The sequence below is a fragment of the Copadichromis virginalis genome, linkage group LG13 (assembly GCF_057382275.1).
Source record: "Copadichromis virginalis isolate Kocher_CV1m ecotype Utaka linkage group LG13, C_Virginalis_male_GT1.1, whole genome shotgun sequence".
NCBI lineage: Eukaryota > Metazoa > Chordata > Actinopteri > Cichliformes > Cichlidae > Copadichromis > Copadichromis virginalis.
The window spans coordinates 11,427,510-11,446,005 of NC_140630.1; the positions used below are offsets into that span (position 1 = coordinate 11,427,510).

At 41.8% G+C, this 18,496-nt stretch overlaps 2 protein-coding genes across 8 annotated transcripts in view; one reads left to right on the top strand and one right to left on the bottom strand.

Moving 5' to 3' along the window:
• The window catches only part of rtkn2 (rhotekin 2), a 150,176-nt gene that overhangs the window by 101,961 nt on the left and 29,719 nt on the right, over positions 1 to 18,496 (top strand). The gene's annotated exons all lie outside the window — the stretch shown is intronic.
• The window catches only part of cep170aa (centrosomal protein 170Aa), a 38,634-nt gene that overhangs the window by 3,150 nt on the left and 16,988 nt on the right, over positions 1 to 18,496 (bottom strand). Inside the window, exons 8-21 of one of the 7 annotated variants that reach the window (XM_085477278.1) lie at positions 16,991 to 17,128; positions 13,569 to 13,742; positions 12,929 to 13,243; positions 8,484 to 8,849; positions 7,951 to 8,240; positions 6,279 to 6,371; positions 5,503 to 5,620; positions 3,758 to 5,335; positions 3,447 to 3,497; positions 1,393 to 1,651; positions 1,020 to 1,251; positions 429 to 596; positions 241 to 329; positions 30 to 123 (exon numbers count right to left, since the gene is read on the bottom strand). In XM_085477278.1, the coding sequence (XP_085333404.1) occupies positions 30 to 123; positions 241 to 329; positions 429 to 596; positions 1,020 to 1,251; positions 1,393 to 1,651; positions 3,447 to 3,497; positions 3,758 to 5,335; positions 5,503 to 5,620; positions 6,279 to 6,371; positions 7,951 to 8,240; positions 8,484 to 8,849; positions 12,929 to 13,243; positions 13,569 to 13,742; positions 16,991 to 17,128 (3,965 nt within the window). Of the gene's footprint in view, positions 1 to 29; positions 124 to 240; positions 330 to 428; positions 597 to 1,019; positions 1,252 to 1,392; positions 1,652 to 3,446; positions 3,498 to 3,757; positions 5,336 to 5,502; positions 5,621 to 6,278; positions 6,372 to 7,950; positions 8,241 to 8,483; positions 8,850 to 12,928; positions 13,244 to 13,568; positions 13,743 to 15,852; positions 16,055 to 16,990; positions 17,129 to 18,496 lie in introns of those variants that run through there. The other 6 variants (XM_085477272.1, XM_085477274.1, XM_085477277.1 and 3 more) reach the window with 6 other exon arrangements.

An 18,496-nucleotide genomic window follows, 5' to 3' on the forward strand; every position in this document is an offset into this window, starting at 1 on the left:
ATATGATTCAGACAGATGAATTTACGCACCTTGTTGGAAGTTTTAAGGAGTGGTACTTCACTCTCTGATCTTAGTTTACTCTCAATTTCATCCCAGTTTCTGTCCTTATCCTTAAACAAAATCCTGGAAGCAAACATTGTACAACAGGTCACGTTTGTATTCAGGATCAATGGGTTAGAGTTAGGCACTGTAGATATGTTGTTAAATGCTAATGGTACTTATATCAACAAGTATACTCACCTTATTTTTCCTGCTGTTTTGTCAATGGAGTGCCTGATCTTGGTGGACAGCTGGGAAACTGAATGGAGCAGCAGGCTGTCTAACACGGCCTGCATGCACACAGAAGAAGAAACTGACTGTTAAGCTGACTGCTGAATGCAATGCAGCTTCCAGAAATTTGGTGTCATATGTTCTTGTTTGCCTCTCACCTCCTCTCTATTCCAGGTGCGTCTTCTTAAAGCTCGAGGCTCCAAGTTGTCAGGAGCACGGGGCCGGAGCTCTGCTGGTTTACCGTTTATCTCTGGTGGCTTACTAGTTGAAATCACAGGTGGGATCTTCCTGAAGTTGAGGCTCTCATCAAACACCCGATCAACCAACTAGGCAAAGAGGGGGAGAGATGGAGCAGGGAGAGAAGAAGGATGTCAAAGTTTTGAACCGAAAGTAGAACTTCGGTGTTGTTCTACTTTAGTTTAACATAGTATGTGAGAATTCATGGGAAATGAAAGAAAAACTCTATCAGTAAAAGCTAAGCAGCTCTGAAGCTTTTTAACTGTTTAGCCAAAGAAAGTCGGTTTTTAGTCTTATAGTAGAAAAATAATAAAAAAAATACTCTCTTGGTCAAAATAAGGATAAACAAATGAAAGTGGAGTGCATGGGACTGTAATACGTGAATACCACACAGCAGGTGAGATCAAGAAGCAGCAGAGAGGCATTTTTTTTAAATGAAAGCAAAACATTAAGATGGAAGAGTGCAATGGAAACACACGCAATAAGGCAATAAGAAGAAGAAAAATGGGCACCTTTTTCATGCTGTCCTGTATATCCGGCTGCGTAGGACGTGCAGGGCCTACCTCTTCCCGAGTGTCAATGGCCGATCCTGGAGTGGTGGCAGCGGTGCTGACTGTGGTGCTGGGTGCTGTGCCGGATGAGCTGACTGAGTCAATCTCGCCGGCAACATCGTGGATTTCACGAGCCAAGATGGCCAAGTCCTTAGCCAGGTCCTGGCTGATCCTGCGCACACAGGGGAATAACCTGTTAACCATCAGACGAGGTTCTTTAGGACTCGGGATAAACAGCCACATGAACACATGAAACCTGCATACACAGAACAGCATATACAAAACCGTTAAACCATTAAAGCTCAGTTTCACTCAGTTCAGTGTGGATCAGTACCTGGCTATCTCCTCGCTGTGTGCTGTCCAGTCCCTGATGTACTCCTCTTGCTCTTTCATGCGGTGTTTGATCCCCACTCCACCTGGGCCCGTCACCCCAACTGGGCTCACAGTGGCGCCGAGTCTGGAGTTGCGGTGTGGGACGATGTGATGAGGCCGCACGTGGGGCCGTTTCGGAGAATTGCGATTGGAGCCGAACTCTTCCTCCGAGGTGGAACCGTACTCTGGTGGCAGACGTCTCCACCTGCTGCTGCTGGACACTATGATAGAAGTGCATGAGAAATGTCATCTTTCAGTCAAAAATATCAGTTATTCATAAAACAGATAAATGTGCTTGTAAAGTTGAGATGCTTTGTTTCTGAGGAAGCCAGCAGCTGATTCTGCTCTGATCTGACAAAATATGAATGTTAAGCAGAGGAGAATGGATGCTTCCTTGTTTGTTGACAAACACAGATATTTCTCAAAGGCAACGACGATAAGCTTGATTACTGAACTGCCTTGCTGGGCTTGAATAAAAAACGATGGGAGAATAAGAAGCGTTAGTGGTGCCAAGTATTTCAGGAATACTATCATTATTGCAACTTTGCTTAGTTGTTGTATGGACTGATGCAGCAATGTTTGGAGTTTAAAAAACATAATTAAAAACAACAACAAAAAAAGAAACACTAGTTGAGTTTATTGAAAAGCTCTTGGCCCATGCTGCCAACAAAAGCATCCAACAAGTTAACAAATCTTGTTAGAACCATGTTAGTGTATGTTAACCTGCTTCAAAATGCTCACACACCAGAGCCATTAATGTACTGTAACTGTGCCATGATGAGATGACACAGAGTGCTCTTCCAGTCTTCTCAGAGCGGAAGTGTCTAGATCAGGGGTGTCAAACATAAGGCCAGAGGGCTAGAATCAGCCCAGCAAAGACTCTAATTCAGGACCAAGTAAAGGAAGGCATAAACAACACCAAAGTAATTAGGTATTCGCTCAACAGTTAAATGAAAGAAAATTTCCATGTTTTTCACTATCAACTATAAAACCTTCAGGGTTTTTTACAATAGGACTAAAATAAATGGTCAAATAATGGTCAAAAAACCTTTTGCTTTAAAATTAAGAGACAGCCTGAGCAAAGACCTACCAGAACTTCTTCTGTAATTCTGCACGTCTTATAACTTAAACGCAAAGAGTCGTGCTGACAGATTTCTTTTTTTGCCACAAAGTGGACTGTACGTGGTCCGACACCCCTGCTCTACATGTAAATTCTCCACAAGGTGGAGCCAGGACCACATAATCACAGAGTTGGAGATCAAATACATCGCTGTTAGCATTTATACCTGCTATAAAAAATTTTTGTATACTTTACAGAGCTGATACGACTGTATTGATTTGCTATCAGGAGTGACACTCGGCTGATCATATTGGAATTGAATATGATTGAATTCACTGAATCTATAAAAGCATTTAAAAAACATGGTAAACTTGTAAAAATCTAGCTACTGCATCAGCACAGTAACCAATCTAGATACAAACAAATCCTGTTACCATTTGCATCATGGCAGTTTTAACCTTGTGCTAATTAATAATTACATATAATACAACATACTACTACAAAAACAGAACTAGGAAACCTCTGAAAAGGTGCACTTCAGGCTGCATGTAGCATGGGATATAGGGCCAAACTACAGATTTGACGCAGTAAGAGTATGGGTAGAGCATTCGAGTCCTCATCACAGCAGATTTTAGGTAGGAGACGTTAACAATACAAATATGCTAGAGCTGGGTCATTGTAGTTTACGTTGACATTTACTGGTGATTTACTAAGCCTTTGCATTTTTGTATGTGGCAATTTTTGCCAAAGAAGCTACTCAACGTACATACATTGTTTTCATTTAACTTTTAAATGCAAGCAGCGCCATTTTTAAAACTGAGTTGCTGCAGTAACACAGTTCAGATCCTGTGGAGCTCAACCTTCTATTCCTGTGACCCAGGTCTGACACACACTTGTACACACTAGACACACACACATACACAGTCTAGTTAGGCTCTATAGTCCTGGTACAGTACCCATTAGCTCCTCCTCTGTATCACCACCTGGAGGTTCGGGTTGAAAGCTCTCTGGATAATGAAAACCAATGCACCAAATCATCACAACACGGTGGAAATGTTTGAACACAGATGTTTACACACTGACATGTGAGGTATGCAATGATGTAGATGTAATTAGACTTTGTCATACTTTTTTATAAAGAAACTGATAATTAGGTCAAAACAAAAATAAAATGAACAGCTAAAACTAGAATTCTACTTTTTCCTTTCTCTGTGCAACTAAAAAATCTGAATCAATCAGACAACAGTGCTGGAGTAGATGTATTCACCTGTTGGTGAGCAGTATCCCGCTGTAGTGGTCTTGCTTTTGGCTTCATTCAGTTTGGACACGCTGTTGGCTCTCATTCTGGGTGTCAGCTTGTTCTCCGTGGGTGTTGATGAGCGCAAGCCCAGACGCAGAGCAGTCTCTGATGATAGCCGGGGTGAAGAGGTGGAGCTTCGGGTCACTGTACACTCAGAGTCACTGCGGGCTGAGATGGAGCCCAGACGGTTTCTTCGTGGCTGCGCCAGCAGATCCAGCCGTGACATCCCTTTCCGGCCCGATGGCGGTTTTGAGGTGGAGCTGGTGGTGGACACCTCAGAAGCCACAGACACCCTGTCTGCATCAGCTAGATCCGTGTCAGATGTGTCTCCCAGTCGAGCACGACGGAGAAGAGAAGCTCTTGTGGGTCGTGGCTGAGGCAGTGAGGCTTGCTTGCTCAAGGAGGAGGCTGTGGCTGCATGAAGAGTCCGGCTGGTTTTGGAAGAACCACTGGCAGATGTCTTTGCAGACCTATCAAGTTTGGATTGCAAGACATCATCTGAGCCGCGTCCGTGTGTTGAGTGCCCCAGAGGTCCAGAGTAGGTCTCCTGGTCTGAGGAGAGGATGTCGGAGATGGGAAAGGATGAAGTCTGGTCGTCATCAGTGAGATCTGCCGAGGGCTGCCGTGCTCTGGAGGAGGCAGAAGATGGCTGAACAGAGCGACGTGCATCAGTCCGGGTCGTTGCTTCGACTGGCCTGCTTTTAGTCTTTCTCTCCAACCGTTCACGAGCACTGGGATTTGTGATGCTGGTTTTGGAAGCTGTGCTCATATTGCTTTTCTCCCGGTGCATACTGCTGAGGGAACGCCGTTTTTGTACACTGGCTGCTGCTTTCTTATCTGCCGATTCAGCCACATGACTAGCTGTGCTGGCTGTGTCCACATCTGATTCAGGAGAGATAGAGTCAGTCCGAGGGAGGAGGGCTGAACTTGAACCCTGAGCAGTGATGCCAGCTTTACTACTTTTCTGATCTAGTTTGTTTTCATCTCTTAGTTTGGCCTCTAGGAAAGCCATGACAGCTTCAGTGTCCTTCAGGAGAGTTGCAGTATCCATGCTGCCTACAGAATCACTGCGTTCACGTCCATTGCAGCCTCTGTTTATACGTGGGATGAGCTCGGCAGGGACGCTGGCACTGGGCTTCTCAATTGTGAAACTGCCCTGGCGGACTAGAGGCTTTCCAGACTTCTCGCTTCCTTCTCCTGCTCCTGCTCCTCCTCCTTTCCTCTCCTCTGACTTCTTCCTCCTCTCAGTGCTTCCAGAGGTCCGGAGAGAAGCCTTAGATGGAGAGGAGGTGGAACTTTGTTTCCGTTTACTAGTCATTTCGCTGTTCTCCATGGGAGTCGGGGACTCCCCGTCTCCCTTGTTCTCTTTCTCCTGAGGTTCAGTATCCTGCTTTTCCCCAATCTCTGACCTCAGAGTCTGGGTAGCGGATTTAGCCCGGGAGTCATCCACAGGGAGCTGAGGGAGGGTCCTACGCTTACGGTCAGTCAGACTGGAGGAGGATTCGCCTCTGCTGAGGGAGGCACCAGACTCAACAGTATTAGCACCTATAAGAAAAAACAACTTAATTGTGATTCTTTTTTTTTTCTTTTGTTTGCATGAAATTAAAAAAAAAGATTTTCAGTCCTAGTTCTACTTTGAAATAATTAGCATATCAAGGTTTTAAAAATGAAAACATATTGTGTTTAAAAACTGAGTTTCCAATAGTATCTACCTCTCTCTTTGTGCAGGAAGCTGCCTGTTTCTGCTCCTGAACCCTCTGGGTCTGTTCTTGTGTGATTGGCTGCTATGCTGGCCCACTGAGAGACCCAGCTAGAATCACCAGGGAGAGCCTGGGAGGACACAACAGGGAAGAAAACAGGATTGAGAAAATTACAATAGAGCTCACTTAACTTAATGGTGGCACAAAAAATACCCAGGAGATCACAACAATTGCTATATCTAAAAGCCATTAAAGTATATAAATGATGAGAGAACTGAGTTAGACTGTAAGGATGAAGATATTTCACTACATTTTTATTTGATATTAAAAAAAATAACAGTTTGCTATATGCTCTGTGTGTTATTTAAATACATATAAATCACCCAGACAGGGGGGCATAAAAGACAGAAGAACAGACAGAAAGGCTGTCATTGCACACACACGCTGTCCCCTCCCTCTTGTAAAACTGCCTAAAGGGCCGAGCATGTCTCTCCTCATCTTAGTATGATCTAGGTCACTCGTAGGGAGGACTTGCCTACTCCCACGAACAGGCTTAGGGAGTAAGTGCCATCAGAGTTATTCTGACACACAATATGAAGCTTAGTCATGAATCTTAAGTCTGTTATATGACACTGGACTAAGAGGCTATTGTCAGTACTTTAACATGCTAATCTATAGGTGAACATAAAAAAGCTAATCAAAGACAGAAAAAGGAAGAAAAATACTATAAGGGGCATAAAAAAGTAACAAAGCAAAAACAAATAACCAGTTCAAGTTCTGTTTTCTACCTCTTTTCCACTCTGTCCTGCCTCCTTTCCTTTTCCTTCTCCTTTCAGGTCTGACAGAATCGATGAGTCTTTGTTCTGCTGCACACCAAACACCTAAAAATGTGTAAAAAAAGAAGAATACAAAAACGTTTTGCTCAAGTACAGTTAATCTTTAGACAATATGCACATTTTGTATGCAACAGAATAATGGTAGTCTTTGGAATGAAAATGAAATACCGCCATAATATATTTTATAAACATATCATTCAACAGTTCTCCTACTGAACAAAAGTGAACTAAACAGAAGTAAGTGCTGTTGAAATAAAGCATTAATTGGGTCTGGTTATTTGAGTACCATGGCGACATAAAAAAATATCAGTCACACATCACACAGACACACACACACACACATGCACTATTTACAAAAGAAAAGAGAGCGAAAGGCGGACAGACTGTGAGCAGTGTGCCAATTAGCGTGTCAGCTAATTACAGGAATTAGCATAACAACACTTCCAGTTTTGAATGTAATGTGCCCAGACTACCACTACCTCGAAATACACCCCACTAATTATATCACAGCTCCTCCTAAGATAACACCTGCATGCAACACTTGAAGGGACAAGTGCCACACTAAGATGTCATTTAGTAAAGTTAAAATCAGGCCTGTGTGATAACCCTGTAATTTAATAACCCACAGCAACAACCTGACTTCCTAAAAAAGGTTTATGTGCAGCCAATCCCAACTTCTGAATCGGTTAGGTGACAAATAAAAATACTGGCCATTGTTAGAGTTGCAAACTTTCCTTTCTACAACTTTCTAACCTTAGCAAGTAAAATTGTCTCTGTAAATTTAACTCACAGTCATCTCTCTAAGTGCATTTCTTGCCTATTTCCAGTATGTTTTCAGTGACCATGAAAAAGCTCTATGGCATAAGACCAGTGGCAGCAGTAGGAAATTGATGATGGTGGCGCAGCCTCCCTGGAGCATTGTTTAATAAAGCAGGACAGTCCTTGATGGAGTAAGTCTCTCCAGGCAACTACAGAAGCATTAGCTTTACCAATGGGACAGAGAAGATGGGTGGTGGTCAAAAAAGGCAACAGAAAGGGGATAGCTTTGTTTTAATGTCAACAACGCCAAGTACTCTCATAGGACTCACTACCCCTAAAACTGCCAATGAAGCAGGTAATAAACAGACTATTAACCTTGCTCTGGCCTGTTTATGTTGGCTCAGTTACTTTCTGCAGTTACTGCAGAGACCTTAAATGATGCTTGTCATTCTAACTGCTACTTTTATGGTCAACGTTTGGAAACGAAAAGCAACAACACACATAATTTTTGTTTTCTTGTGACTTTGGAGGGATCAGAACATAAAACATTAAGACTCAAACAACAAAATGCAACAAATGTCCTTTAAATAACCCACATTTAAATTTACTATTGTAATTTATCGTATACTATTTACACAGCACATCTCAGGTGAAAAAAAGATTTCAATCTAGGTATTTAAGGCTTTACAGACTTACAGATTGTTTCAGTTTGTTATGTAGAGTTTAGGATTTCGTTTCTGGAAAATATGTTTTTAATCACAAACTAGTGGTGATGTTTATGGCCCAAAAATGTGGGATCCTAAATACATCTCATTTCAAGTACTGTGAAAGCTGGGGCAGAATAACAGACATGTTTCCACGCTACCTTGTCTATCATTCGCCTGGCCTCCTCTTCCTCCGGGTTCTTGTTTTCCAGTTCGATGGTGTAGGTACCTTTATCACTGTGGTCGTCTTCTGCCTCCACACCAGCTGTACTTGCACCTCTGCCCACAATTGATGTGTCCTCACTGGGGGTGGTGGGGCTACCTGTCGCCAGCCCGGTACTGGCCGAGCTCCGACCAATACTTGGGTCCTCTGACCTCTGTTTAAGAAGCACTCGGGCAGCTGTAGGGGCACCTACAGTCACTGTAGCTGGTATTGGGGCTGGGACCTTACCTGAAAGGTACACACACAGAGCACAGAAATACAGCTGTTAAAAAAAATAATGGTCACACATACATAAAATGCTTTTCAGAGGATAAATAGTGCCTTTGTGTCATTCCTTTACTTAAATAGCTAAACTCCCAGTATGTCTTATTATATTTAATGGGTATAGTTTTAAACATTTACTTTGGAAAAGACAAACAAAATCTGGTCATAGAAAGAGTGTAAAAATACATTAAATCTGAGTTTTATTACCTGAGTCTGAGGCTGTTGTGGCCGAGGTGGAAATGCTAAACACCTTGGGGTGAGAAGGAGGCTGAGGACAGAGTCCCTCTCCACCAACTCCTGCTCCCAGCAGGGGTGCGGTCTGGGAAAATGAATATGACCGGCGCTTGCGAGGATTTTCCTCATCATAGAACTCGATCATAAAAGCAGTACGAGTCCCAGTTGTTCTGGTCCCACTGACTGTTATGTTGCCCCCTCCTGTTTCTCCAGATCCTCCTGCTCCCACGTGGCTGTGTGACGCTTTTAGGCGTTCCTCTAAAGCATGGCGTCTGTTGGCAAAACGCAGCCCCAGCCCATTCTCTGAGTCGCTCTGGGTGCCATCCTCATGTTTGCTGCCTAAAGGGACAAAAAAAAAAAAAAGAATTATTTTAATTGACTATATTGACCGTCCACATATTCTCAAGCGAAAGATCTTACATTTACATCACAACATATATGCAGAATAATTCCACAGCAACAGGCCACAGCTTATGTAAAAAGATGCAATATAGCAATGCTGTGCATACAGCAGCATGTGCGGCATGTTCTGACAACAAGCAGTTAACACAAGAGCCAGGCACACAGAACCACATCCACCTAAAACCACATTCGTAGTCTAAATGAACTATGAACTTTCAGTTGTGACACACACATTTAACAGATAAAACAGACACTAAATTCACAACCTACCGCATTACTCGAGTTATTCTACATTTGTATCAGTCTGGGTCAAGTCATCACGTCCACGCTAATCCAGACATGCCACCCACACCCACCACTATCCCTGCCTACTTCACTGACAGCAAGAGAGGCGAGGGGGAGGGGAGGAGGAAAGCATGGAGAGGGAAGCGAAGTAGAAGAAGGCTGGACTAGAGTGTGTGCGTATGTGTGTATGTGTGTAGAGGGGGTTCAGGCTGAACAGAGAGGAAGATTGGGGGATGTGGAAAATGAGGAGGGTGGAGGGGCAAGGAATGAAAACAGATTAAGTGTGACAAAAAGGAAAAAACAGAGACTGAAGAATGCTCAGGATACGGAATGTATTGTCATTAGAGCTAAGAGAATGTCACACAATCAAAGACCTAACCAGTCACTGGCATTTAACTAGCTGGCAGTCAGTCCATCAGGATATGGGAGAAGCGAAGGGAAGGAAACATCACAGGACTGGTGCTGCACATGATCACACACATTGTATAAACCCAAAGCTCTGTGATATAGTTAATACTTTCTCCAAAATAATACAGGCCCCAAAAGCTTGTTTTTAGGCTGTTTTTCACTTCAGACACAATGTGCAAGTAGTGCTACTGAACTGCCCTCTGTGAGAAAAGAGGACAAAGAGCCTAAAAGATGCATACATGCTGAGTGGTCTTGAATGGCTTGGCAGGTTCACTGTGCACAGACTGCTCCTTTGAATCTGTTAACTTTCTAGATTAATTTCATTGTAATCAGGACTGAGAGTCAAGTTATGGACAGTACTGAATTAAAACTGGAAAGCCGGTAAACATTAGTGGCGTATCAGGATGACACATTATTTATGTTAACAGTGACATGTGTACTTACAGAAGCTCCACATATGACACACTTTAGTTTTCTAATTACTTCTCCTACTTGAATCTATTACTTTTGTTTGTTTTGTCAAGTCTAAGAAAGTCTGTTTAAAAAATGTGAGAGCTGGAGATCTAAACAGCAATACACCTTTTGAGATAACCTCTATGCCATCCCAACACTAGGTGTCTCTGTTTTGCTTTGGTCTTGTTGTGCTTTGGTGGATAGCTGGATGAGCTACACCTGGGCCCAGTATGCCCAGCTTTAACAGCTCCCTCCTTCCTGCAGACTGACTGGCTATGCTACAGTGAACTCTTTTAATTTAATCATTTTACTTTTCATGCATGCTGCCAGCCACGCATGCATGCATTATAATGCTGACTGTCTGATATATGCAAGTTCTTTTAAGTTGATCATATTGTTTTCTACGTTTCTACATCTAGTTGTGTCTTATTCTTTGCTATACTTTTTTTTTTTTTTTTTTTTAAATCTGCCTTTTACAGGGCGCCAACCTTCATTCAAGTACAATATTAAATTGCAGAGCACCCCTGTAAGTACTTTTTCCACACTGGGATATCACAATGATTCTGCTGCCTAGGGCATAATTCAGAGTCTGTGGCTCATTTGTCACATTCCACCGGCCACCTCCTCAAAATGTTCCATCTTTCCAAACTGTAGTTTATTAAAGCATTTATTAAAGCATCTATTTCATTAACAAGAAGAAAAAAAAGAAAACAGTAGCTTGAAGAGATCAGCAGATAAGCAGACAACGAGAGGCAGGTCTTTCATGCTGTGTGTCCGAGACAAAGAAGCCCTTGGTAGGGCCAGAAGAGAACAGAGATGTCTGTGAGAGTCCAGTGCTCTGTCCCACTCGCCCCACTATGACTCACAGTGGAGCTGGCCTCTGCCCGCACACGCACACACGCACACACACACACAAGTAAACAGACACACAGACATACAAAGCTCAGCAAGAAAGTACTTACTTTACATGTAGACACACTCACACAAGCAGGCAAGCAAACACACAACCTCAAACATACACAGAATTGTACTGTATGTAAGGATACACTGCAAGTACAACACATACAATTGAATTTAAAGTCCTGAGTATGTGATAGGCTTTAACTATTAGGGCAAATTAATTACATTTCACATGAAACACTCATCATTAATAAGAAAATGAATTTTGTGTTCTTAATAACATCTCAAATCACACATATTTGGCAATATGCTGATAAGCGTGCAACAAAATACTTACATTTTCATGCATACACATGGCAGTTCATATTCTAAATAACCAACAGTATAAAGATATATCATGTAGACTATTTCCTACAGTGAGAAAAGAAAGACTTACCTTGATGGTTAGAAATCAAAACCTCAGTTGCTTCTTCTCAATTTTCTTGCTGAACCTCTGCTACCCTCTCTGCCTAGAACCTCTATGACACACCCTGAGCACATCTCACAAGCCTCCTCTCACACATGCCGCACTGCTTGTCTGCAGATCAGTGCAGAGCATGATTCCAGCACACACATGCAGCAGACGCAGACCTGGCGAATTTCAGCAACACAAATGAACATGTAAGCAGCGCATGCTTCGCACACGCACTCATCAGCACTGAAACGCATGTCTCACACATGCCGCTGCAGCCTTCACACACAGACACACAGACAGATGTTCAGCACTAGTGCTTGCTATATATGTCTGAACGCTCGCCTTCCCTGCCATCATTTGCATCACTGTTACTATAACAACTAACTAAAAAAAAAGCTCCCTTCCTTTGCTGCCTCCCTTTCCGCTTCTACTGCAGTGTACACAAGTCTCTCTGTCTCTGTCTTGCTTCTCTTTGTTTAGTCACCTTGGCTGCAGTTACTGCAAATACTGCTCTCTCTCATCCTGCTTCTTCCTACCTTCCCTCTGTACCTGTCTGCAGATAGCTTTTCATCCAGCTGTCCACTTACCCTCTATCTCCTTGCTCTTCAGCCACATTTTGAAAAGACTGCAGCATCCAGCAACCCAAAACTCGTATTAAAATAATAGTCCCATAGCTGAGCCATTCTGACAGCCCATTAACATGTGTGTTGTACTAACTCCATCTAATGAATTACCTTCTCTCCCTTTCACTTCTGCTAATAGATTTCCATTTTCATCAGCTCGCATCTGCTGGTCCCTTCCCTTACACATGCCAGCACTATCATAAATTGGCCTTCATTTAATTGACTCAAGACATGTGCATGGCCTAGCCTAGCATCAAACCTAAACTCTCTTTAGAGGGAGAGAGCACAAGGATTAACCTTGCTTGGTTTAATCAATTCTCATAAAAACCCATAGCAGCAGGAGCCAACTCAGCAGCTGGCTGCTTGCAGGTAATGGGGACAAAGAAACACAGAGAACCAAGAAATCTACAGCAATAGTATTTTCAAACCTTATCCCACACATAATACAAAAGAAGAAAAACATTTTTCTGATCATGCAATCAGGCTTTAAATGGCAGGATGTATTCTATGCATGCATGTGAGTATGAGTACTCTTTTCTGCAAACAGGAAAAAGGGGCTGAGCTATACAGCAGCAGAGGAATAGGCATGGTATTCTCTGCTAGCTGCTAATCTCCCCTGCTTGGCTACCACTGCCAACAACCTCTGGCAAAGAATCAACTCCAACTTCACATAGTATGGCAAATGACAGTGTGTTAAATATTGTACTATTACACTAAGAAAGTGAAATTAGAATGACTTTGCTGGTGAACTAACTGATAACTCACAAATAAGGATTATTGTAGGGACTAAATGGGATTCTTTTGTTAGAGGAAGGAGAAATAATCAGGGAAACCAAAAAGAGGCACAACAAAACACACAAACTACAGACATACAAATAGTAAACGCAATCTACCTTTCAGTCTTTTCAGATGAACTGGCACATCGCTCTTGATGCTCTTGCTGCTCTTGCTGTCATCCTCTGTCGACTCGCTGCGCACAAGAGTGGGGTCATTCTGGGCTAGCCAATCAGCTACTTTGCTCTCAGATGCCATCATAGCAGCCTGTAGGGTACTCAAGTCCCTTCCTCCTGCGCCTCCACTTCCTGCTCCACTCTTCTTGGAGCGAGATCTGTGGTGATCGGGTGTGAACTTTGACACGTGGTCTTTAATGGTGACTTTCCCTGGAGACGTGTTGTCAAACTCTATGGTAAAGGAGGCGTGACCTTGAGCTGTGGAGCAGACATACTACTGTGTCAGTCAGTACTAAATATAAGTTTGCTAACTGAAGCACTTTTCTAAAAGAAAAAATGCATATAACCAGATTGTGTAATTATACAGTAGTGCATGGACATTTGCTAAAATGTACTCAAATAAGCCAGTGTCACTAGCAGAATAACTGCTACTTTGTCTGCACTAGATACACATTGATCTCTTATTTGTGCCATAAAAGATTTCTCAAAAGTTCAACATGAATAACATGAAGAATACAAAACATAAATACACCTGCTTTTATCAAGACATATCAAAAAGAATTAAACATATACTTCACTTTACCTGTAGTGATGTGACTGGCTGTGCCCTCAGTGTCCTTGGTAGGAATCTCATGGATGCCGTTACTGGCCATGTGACCCTCCTTGGTGGGGATCTCAAAGTAACTGGAATCATGGGCAGTGGGCGCATGAAGACCACCCTCTTTAGCTTTCTCCCCTCGATGTGCCTCTTTGCTTTCTAAGTTCAGAAAATACCAAAAGATGCATTCGAAAATAGATCAAATTTGGGTAGGCAATAAATATTTGACATCAGTGGATTAAAATAAAACCACCCAACCAACCTGTGAAAATCTTAGCCAAAATTAGATGGTGAGATTTTATTTTGGGGTTGTGTTGTGTTACCAGCTTGTGGACACAGCACAACACTGTTCCAGCTAATGTGCTTTTGCGCTGCACACATCCTTTTTAAAAGAAAAACACAAAGCTTCCGGTACCAAAAATTTTGTACGTTGCCTAAAGACTCCATATTCTCAGCTTCTATGTGGAGCACAGGAATACATTACTTAGTCGACACAGATGAATACTAGATTTAATTTTCAAAGGATATGAAAGCGAAAATATTGAAAATCAAGCCATTCAAGACACAGATCAATCCACTCAAGGTTTGTTCTTCACATCAACTTTCTGTTTCTCATTTTCACTTTCTGTCACTATAAAAAAAGAAGTAGTGCTGGCATAGCTCTTTAAAACCTGATTTCGGGGGACTTTTTTTCTCATTTGTCCGTATTAGCAAACAGACCCTCTGTGAGATCTGAATATGACAAATGATACTTGCAGAAATTAGAAGGGCCATCTGCTTCATGTTGGGGAGCAAACGTAGGAACATATGGCAATTGACAAAAAGAAACAAGAAACAGAAACTGTCTGCACAATACAAGAGTGAGCAACAGTGAACACATTTCTAATAAAATATTTATTTTAAATATATCACAGAGCTGCTTAAAGACTTAGGACAGAAAACAGGACATTCCAAAAGGTACAATCTCTTAGTTAAAAGCTGCACTTTCCACTTCACTTTACTTCCCTCAGCTCAGTTTAGTTGATTTTTTTTTAATCTTTTTGAAACTATCAGTGGCTGCCAGTGTAAGCGGCTCAGCAGTTTTGGAAAGATTTACAACACAGATTAAGACTGAGAGCAAATATGATGTACTTTAGATCAAATATGTGCAATGATGCTTAAGATTCAATGACTATGAGAACACTGTAATACCATTGAACTAAGACAGAACACATGGTTCAACTTTCAAACAGCAGTACTACTACACTGTTCACATTTCTTCTCTGTGATCTCTTACCTTTCAGGGCCTTCTGGTGTTAAAACAAACAGTTTTAAAAAGAGACAAAACAATATAAACAGCAACAGTTATTCCTTTAAAATTCTGATGAACTCAGAAAACTTCCTCTATCCCACTCATGTAAGGAGTGAGTTAGTGTGAACATAAGTCATCTGAGAATCACTTACATTAGTCACTTCTGCAAAGTAAAGAACTCCAATAATAATTTTATTTAACCGCTAGGTTCAAACTAACTGCTGAATGTGTTCCAGGATTTCTGTTGGCCTAACAGTACAACACCAAACCCTTTCTCATTTCACAGACTTGAGAGTTGAAGAGATTTCACTGACTGGACAGCTCTTCAATGAGCTGCTGGCAATCAAGTGCAAGGTAAAATATTAGATAAATACAAAGCTGACTCAAACTGAAAGCATTTCACCAGCTCCATTGCTCAAAGTGTATGGATGAGAAAGTGATACTTACAAAAGAATTAGAGCGTGGTTGGCTAATGATTGCTGCAGTGTACACTTAGTGTGGTCTGTTTGGACACTCTGTGTGTGTGTGTGTGTGTGTGTGTGTGTGTGTGTGTATGTGTGTGTGTGTGCTGGGAGGAAAGGGGGGAGCTGGTGCAATGGTGTAACCCAATCAGCTTGAGCAACAATACATGAGGAGGGGAGGGTAGGGGACTCTGACAGCACAGCCTATTCAGAGGGAAACATAAAAAGACACACACTAAATTTAACTGAAGTACACATACATGCTACAAAGCACACAACCAAACAGAATCGCTTCCTATCCCCAAACCTCTCTTTCTCGCTTTCACTTCCTCCTAACTGTCATATCTGAATAAAATGACCTATTAGGGGAAATACACATGGAGGTAAAGCCACACCATTTAAAATTAAATGTCCACTGATAACATACTGATAAATATGCACGCTGCTTCACAATCCAACGTTTCAACATTCATCTTTTAAAAGCCGATGCTGGGGAGGGTAAATGCCTTTTACTCACCCGCTTCCATAACTGAAGTAGCCAATCCCATTTGGCTGATCTTCTGGAAACGTTTTTTTTCCGTTTGGTTTCAAATCAACCCTTCACACTTTTGCAGATTTACTCCAAACTGACAAGCTTTTCTAATCTCACTTCACCACAAAAATACGACACTAAAATCCACAGAGTGATGAGAATCGTAGAGAACGGAAAGCACCTATAACTGACTGTTAAAAGAGGTAAAACAAAAAAAACAAACAAACAAAAAAACCCCCCAAAAACCCAGTCTTCTTTTACCGACTGGCAAAGATGCTGCCAGACTATCCATCCAGATGTAACGAGAGATTTGAGGATGCTTCAGTCTGCTCCAGTGTTTTTTTGTGTTTGGTTAACCTCCCCCCACTCCTTCTGGTCCACACTAAACCAGCCTGGCACAGACTGATTTTTTTGTATCACTGAGCTGTTCCACTATTCCTCTAATCCTGTTACTCTGACTATCGGCTTCTAGTTAACGTTATTCCCTCCTCAGTCCAATGGTCACTGTCTAATCGCATAGTGCAGGCAAACAGACATACATGCATACATGCTATGAAAAAGGCCTTTGTGTGCACTTGGACTGTCACAAATACAAAAACACAGGCTAGTTGGACATCACCCCTTCAACACAAAGAAAGCAAATAAATGGAGCTGGAGGACATTAGGATGACTTAAGCTACTGATTCAACTTAACATAGCATCTTTAATGTGTTAGCTATTTAACAGCAACGTTTCACAGTACATTGTAACCATACACTGTAAACAGTAAAACACTTTGATTTTAAATTTTTTGCTTGAACTAAAGCAAATAGAAGCTTCATTTAAATTACTGAAAGTGCATCCTATTATAGAGTATGAAATTGAACTTCTACGTCATGTCTATTTGTAAAGCAGTTACCAAGTGCTAACAGTAAAAACACCTTTTACAAACCAATCACAACTACACAAACTTTATTATAATATGTGGAAATCATTTGGCATTCTTACAACTATGTTTTGAAAATGTAACACTGTCATTGTACATGTACATTGTACCTGCTTGCTGTGTATAAACCCAAGAAAGCACATGTTTGCATTTGATCTCTGAAAGTGTAAAATAATTCAAAATCTCACAGCCTCCTACCTGAGGTGGAGCTGTCATGCTTTTTTGTGGATGTCCTGTTTTCCTGTTTGAAAGAATTCTCATCATCTGCGTCCCCATCCCCCCACCAAGACGGCTGGCCATACAGGGGGGTCCCACGAGGCAGTGCTGTAATATCCCCTGGGGCAAATGTTCACACAAAAACATTTTAACAAAGCCTTGCAGTGAGTCTACGTGTTACTCTGTGAAGGCGAGTGTTTATTACTGACTTTACATACTCAGGTCATATCTAGATAAACAGTTCACTGAATCACGTTGCACCAAAATTAACCCAGCTGCTCCTTGCGTATGTCTGTGTTCGTGCTTTAATTCCCCCTAGTCGGGTCTTGCAACACTGACCTATTTTCAAAACTTTAGCCAGCTTGGTCGAACACGCATGTGAACATTCAATGTTTTGGGTTCTTTCTCTTTCAGAAATAAATGGTGGATATGAAAGACAAGCTTTCCATTTGCCTCCCTGTTCCTATCAGACTATAAGAAAAGGTACTATGCTCCAGTGGTAACTCTTAAACTGAGTAAGGAAGTGAGAGGAAACATCACTGAGTGCTGTATCAGAGGACATCTCGTCAAGTTCTTTGCATTCTTTCCTCATCTTATGCCTTTTCCCCTCATTTTAGTACCCTTCACCTTGCGATGTGTTAGTTTAAACACAGTATATCCAGATAATTATAGATCCTCAGTGCCAAATTGTTTACAGTGAGTAGGGCTGATCTATATAAAAACTACTGAACGTATGTTTACTGTAAATTATAATATGTGGGTGAGGTCTGGTACTGAAGCAATAACACTGAGATTGCATCCTCATGAAAAACAGCATGAGTGTTATTTAAAAACTGAGTGGAAGATCAGGCAACATGCAAAGCTGAGTGTATATCGTTGCCTGTTTAGGTCCAAATTTATTTCTGTGTCTGTGTATCTTACTGCATTTTATAGACAGCAGAGCTGGGATGTTGGTTTGCATTATTCATTCAATCTGACCCTATTACAGCTTAAGCTGTCTGTAAACCCAAGCCCTCTATGGCCTTGTTTTAACATCTGGAGATTAACCAGAAACACTGCTAGCACCCCAACATGCCCACTGATGTCACTTATTAGGGACACCCTCAAATGTAAGCCGTCTTCATGATAATGCTCAGCGCCGGGCAGCAATTTTTCCTGTGACCATGTCCACCCCCTACTGGCCTAACCCTACCACACTTAAATTACACAATATTCTTATTTTAAAAAAGGTTTCCTTATTTGGGAAAAAACATCAACAAAAAACAACAACAACAACAACAAAAAAAGACACAAACACTAAACCAGGGGTGGGGAACTCCAGGCCTCAAGGGCTGCTGTCCTGCAGGTTTTAGATATCACCCTGGGTCAACACACCTGAATCAAATGATTATTTCATTACAAGTCCTCTGGAGAACTTCAAGACATGTTGAGGAGGTAATTCAGCTGTTTAGATCAGCTGTTTTGGATCAAGGACACACCTAAAACCTG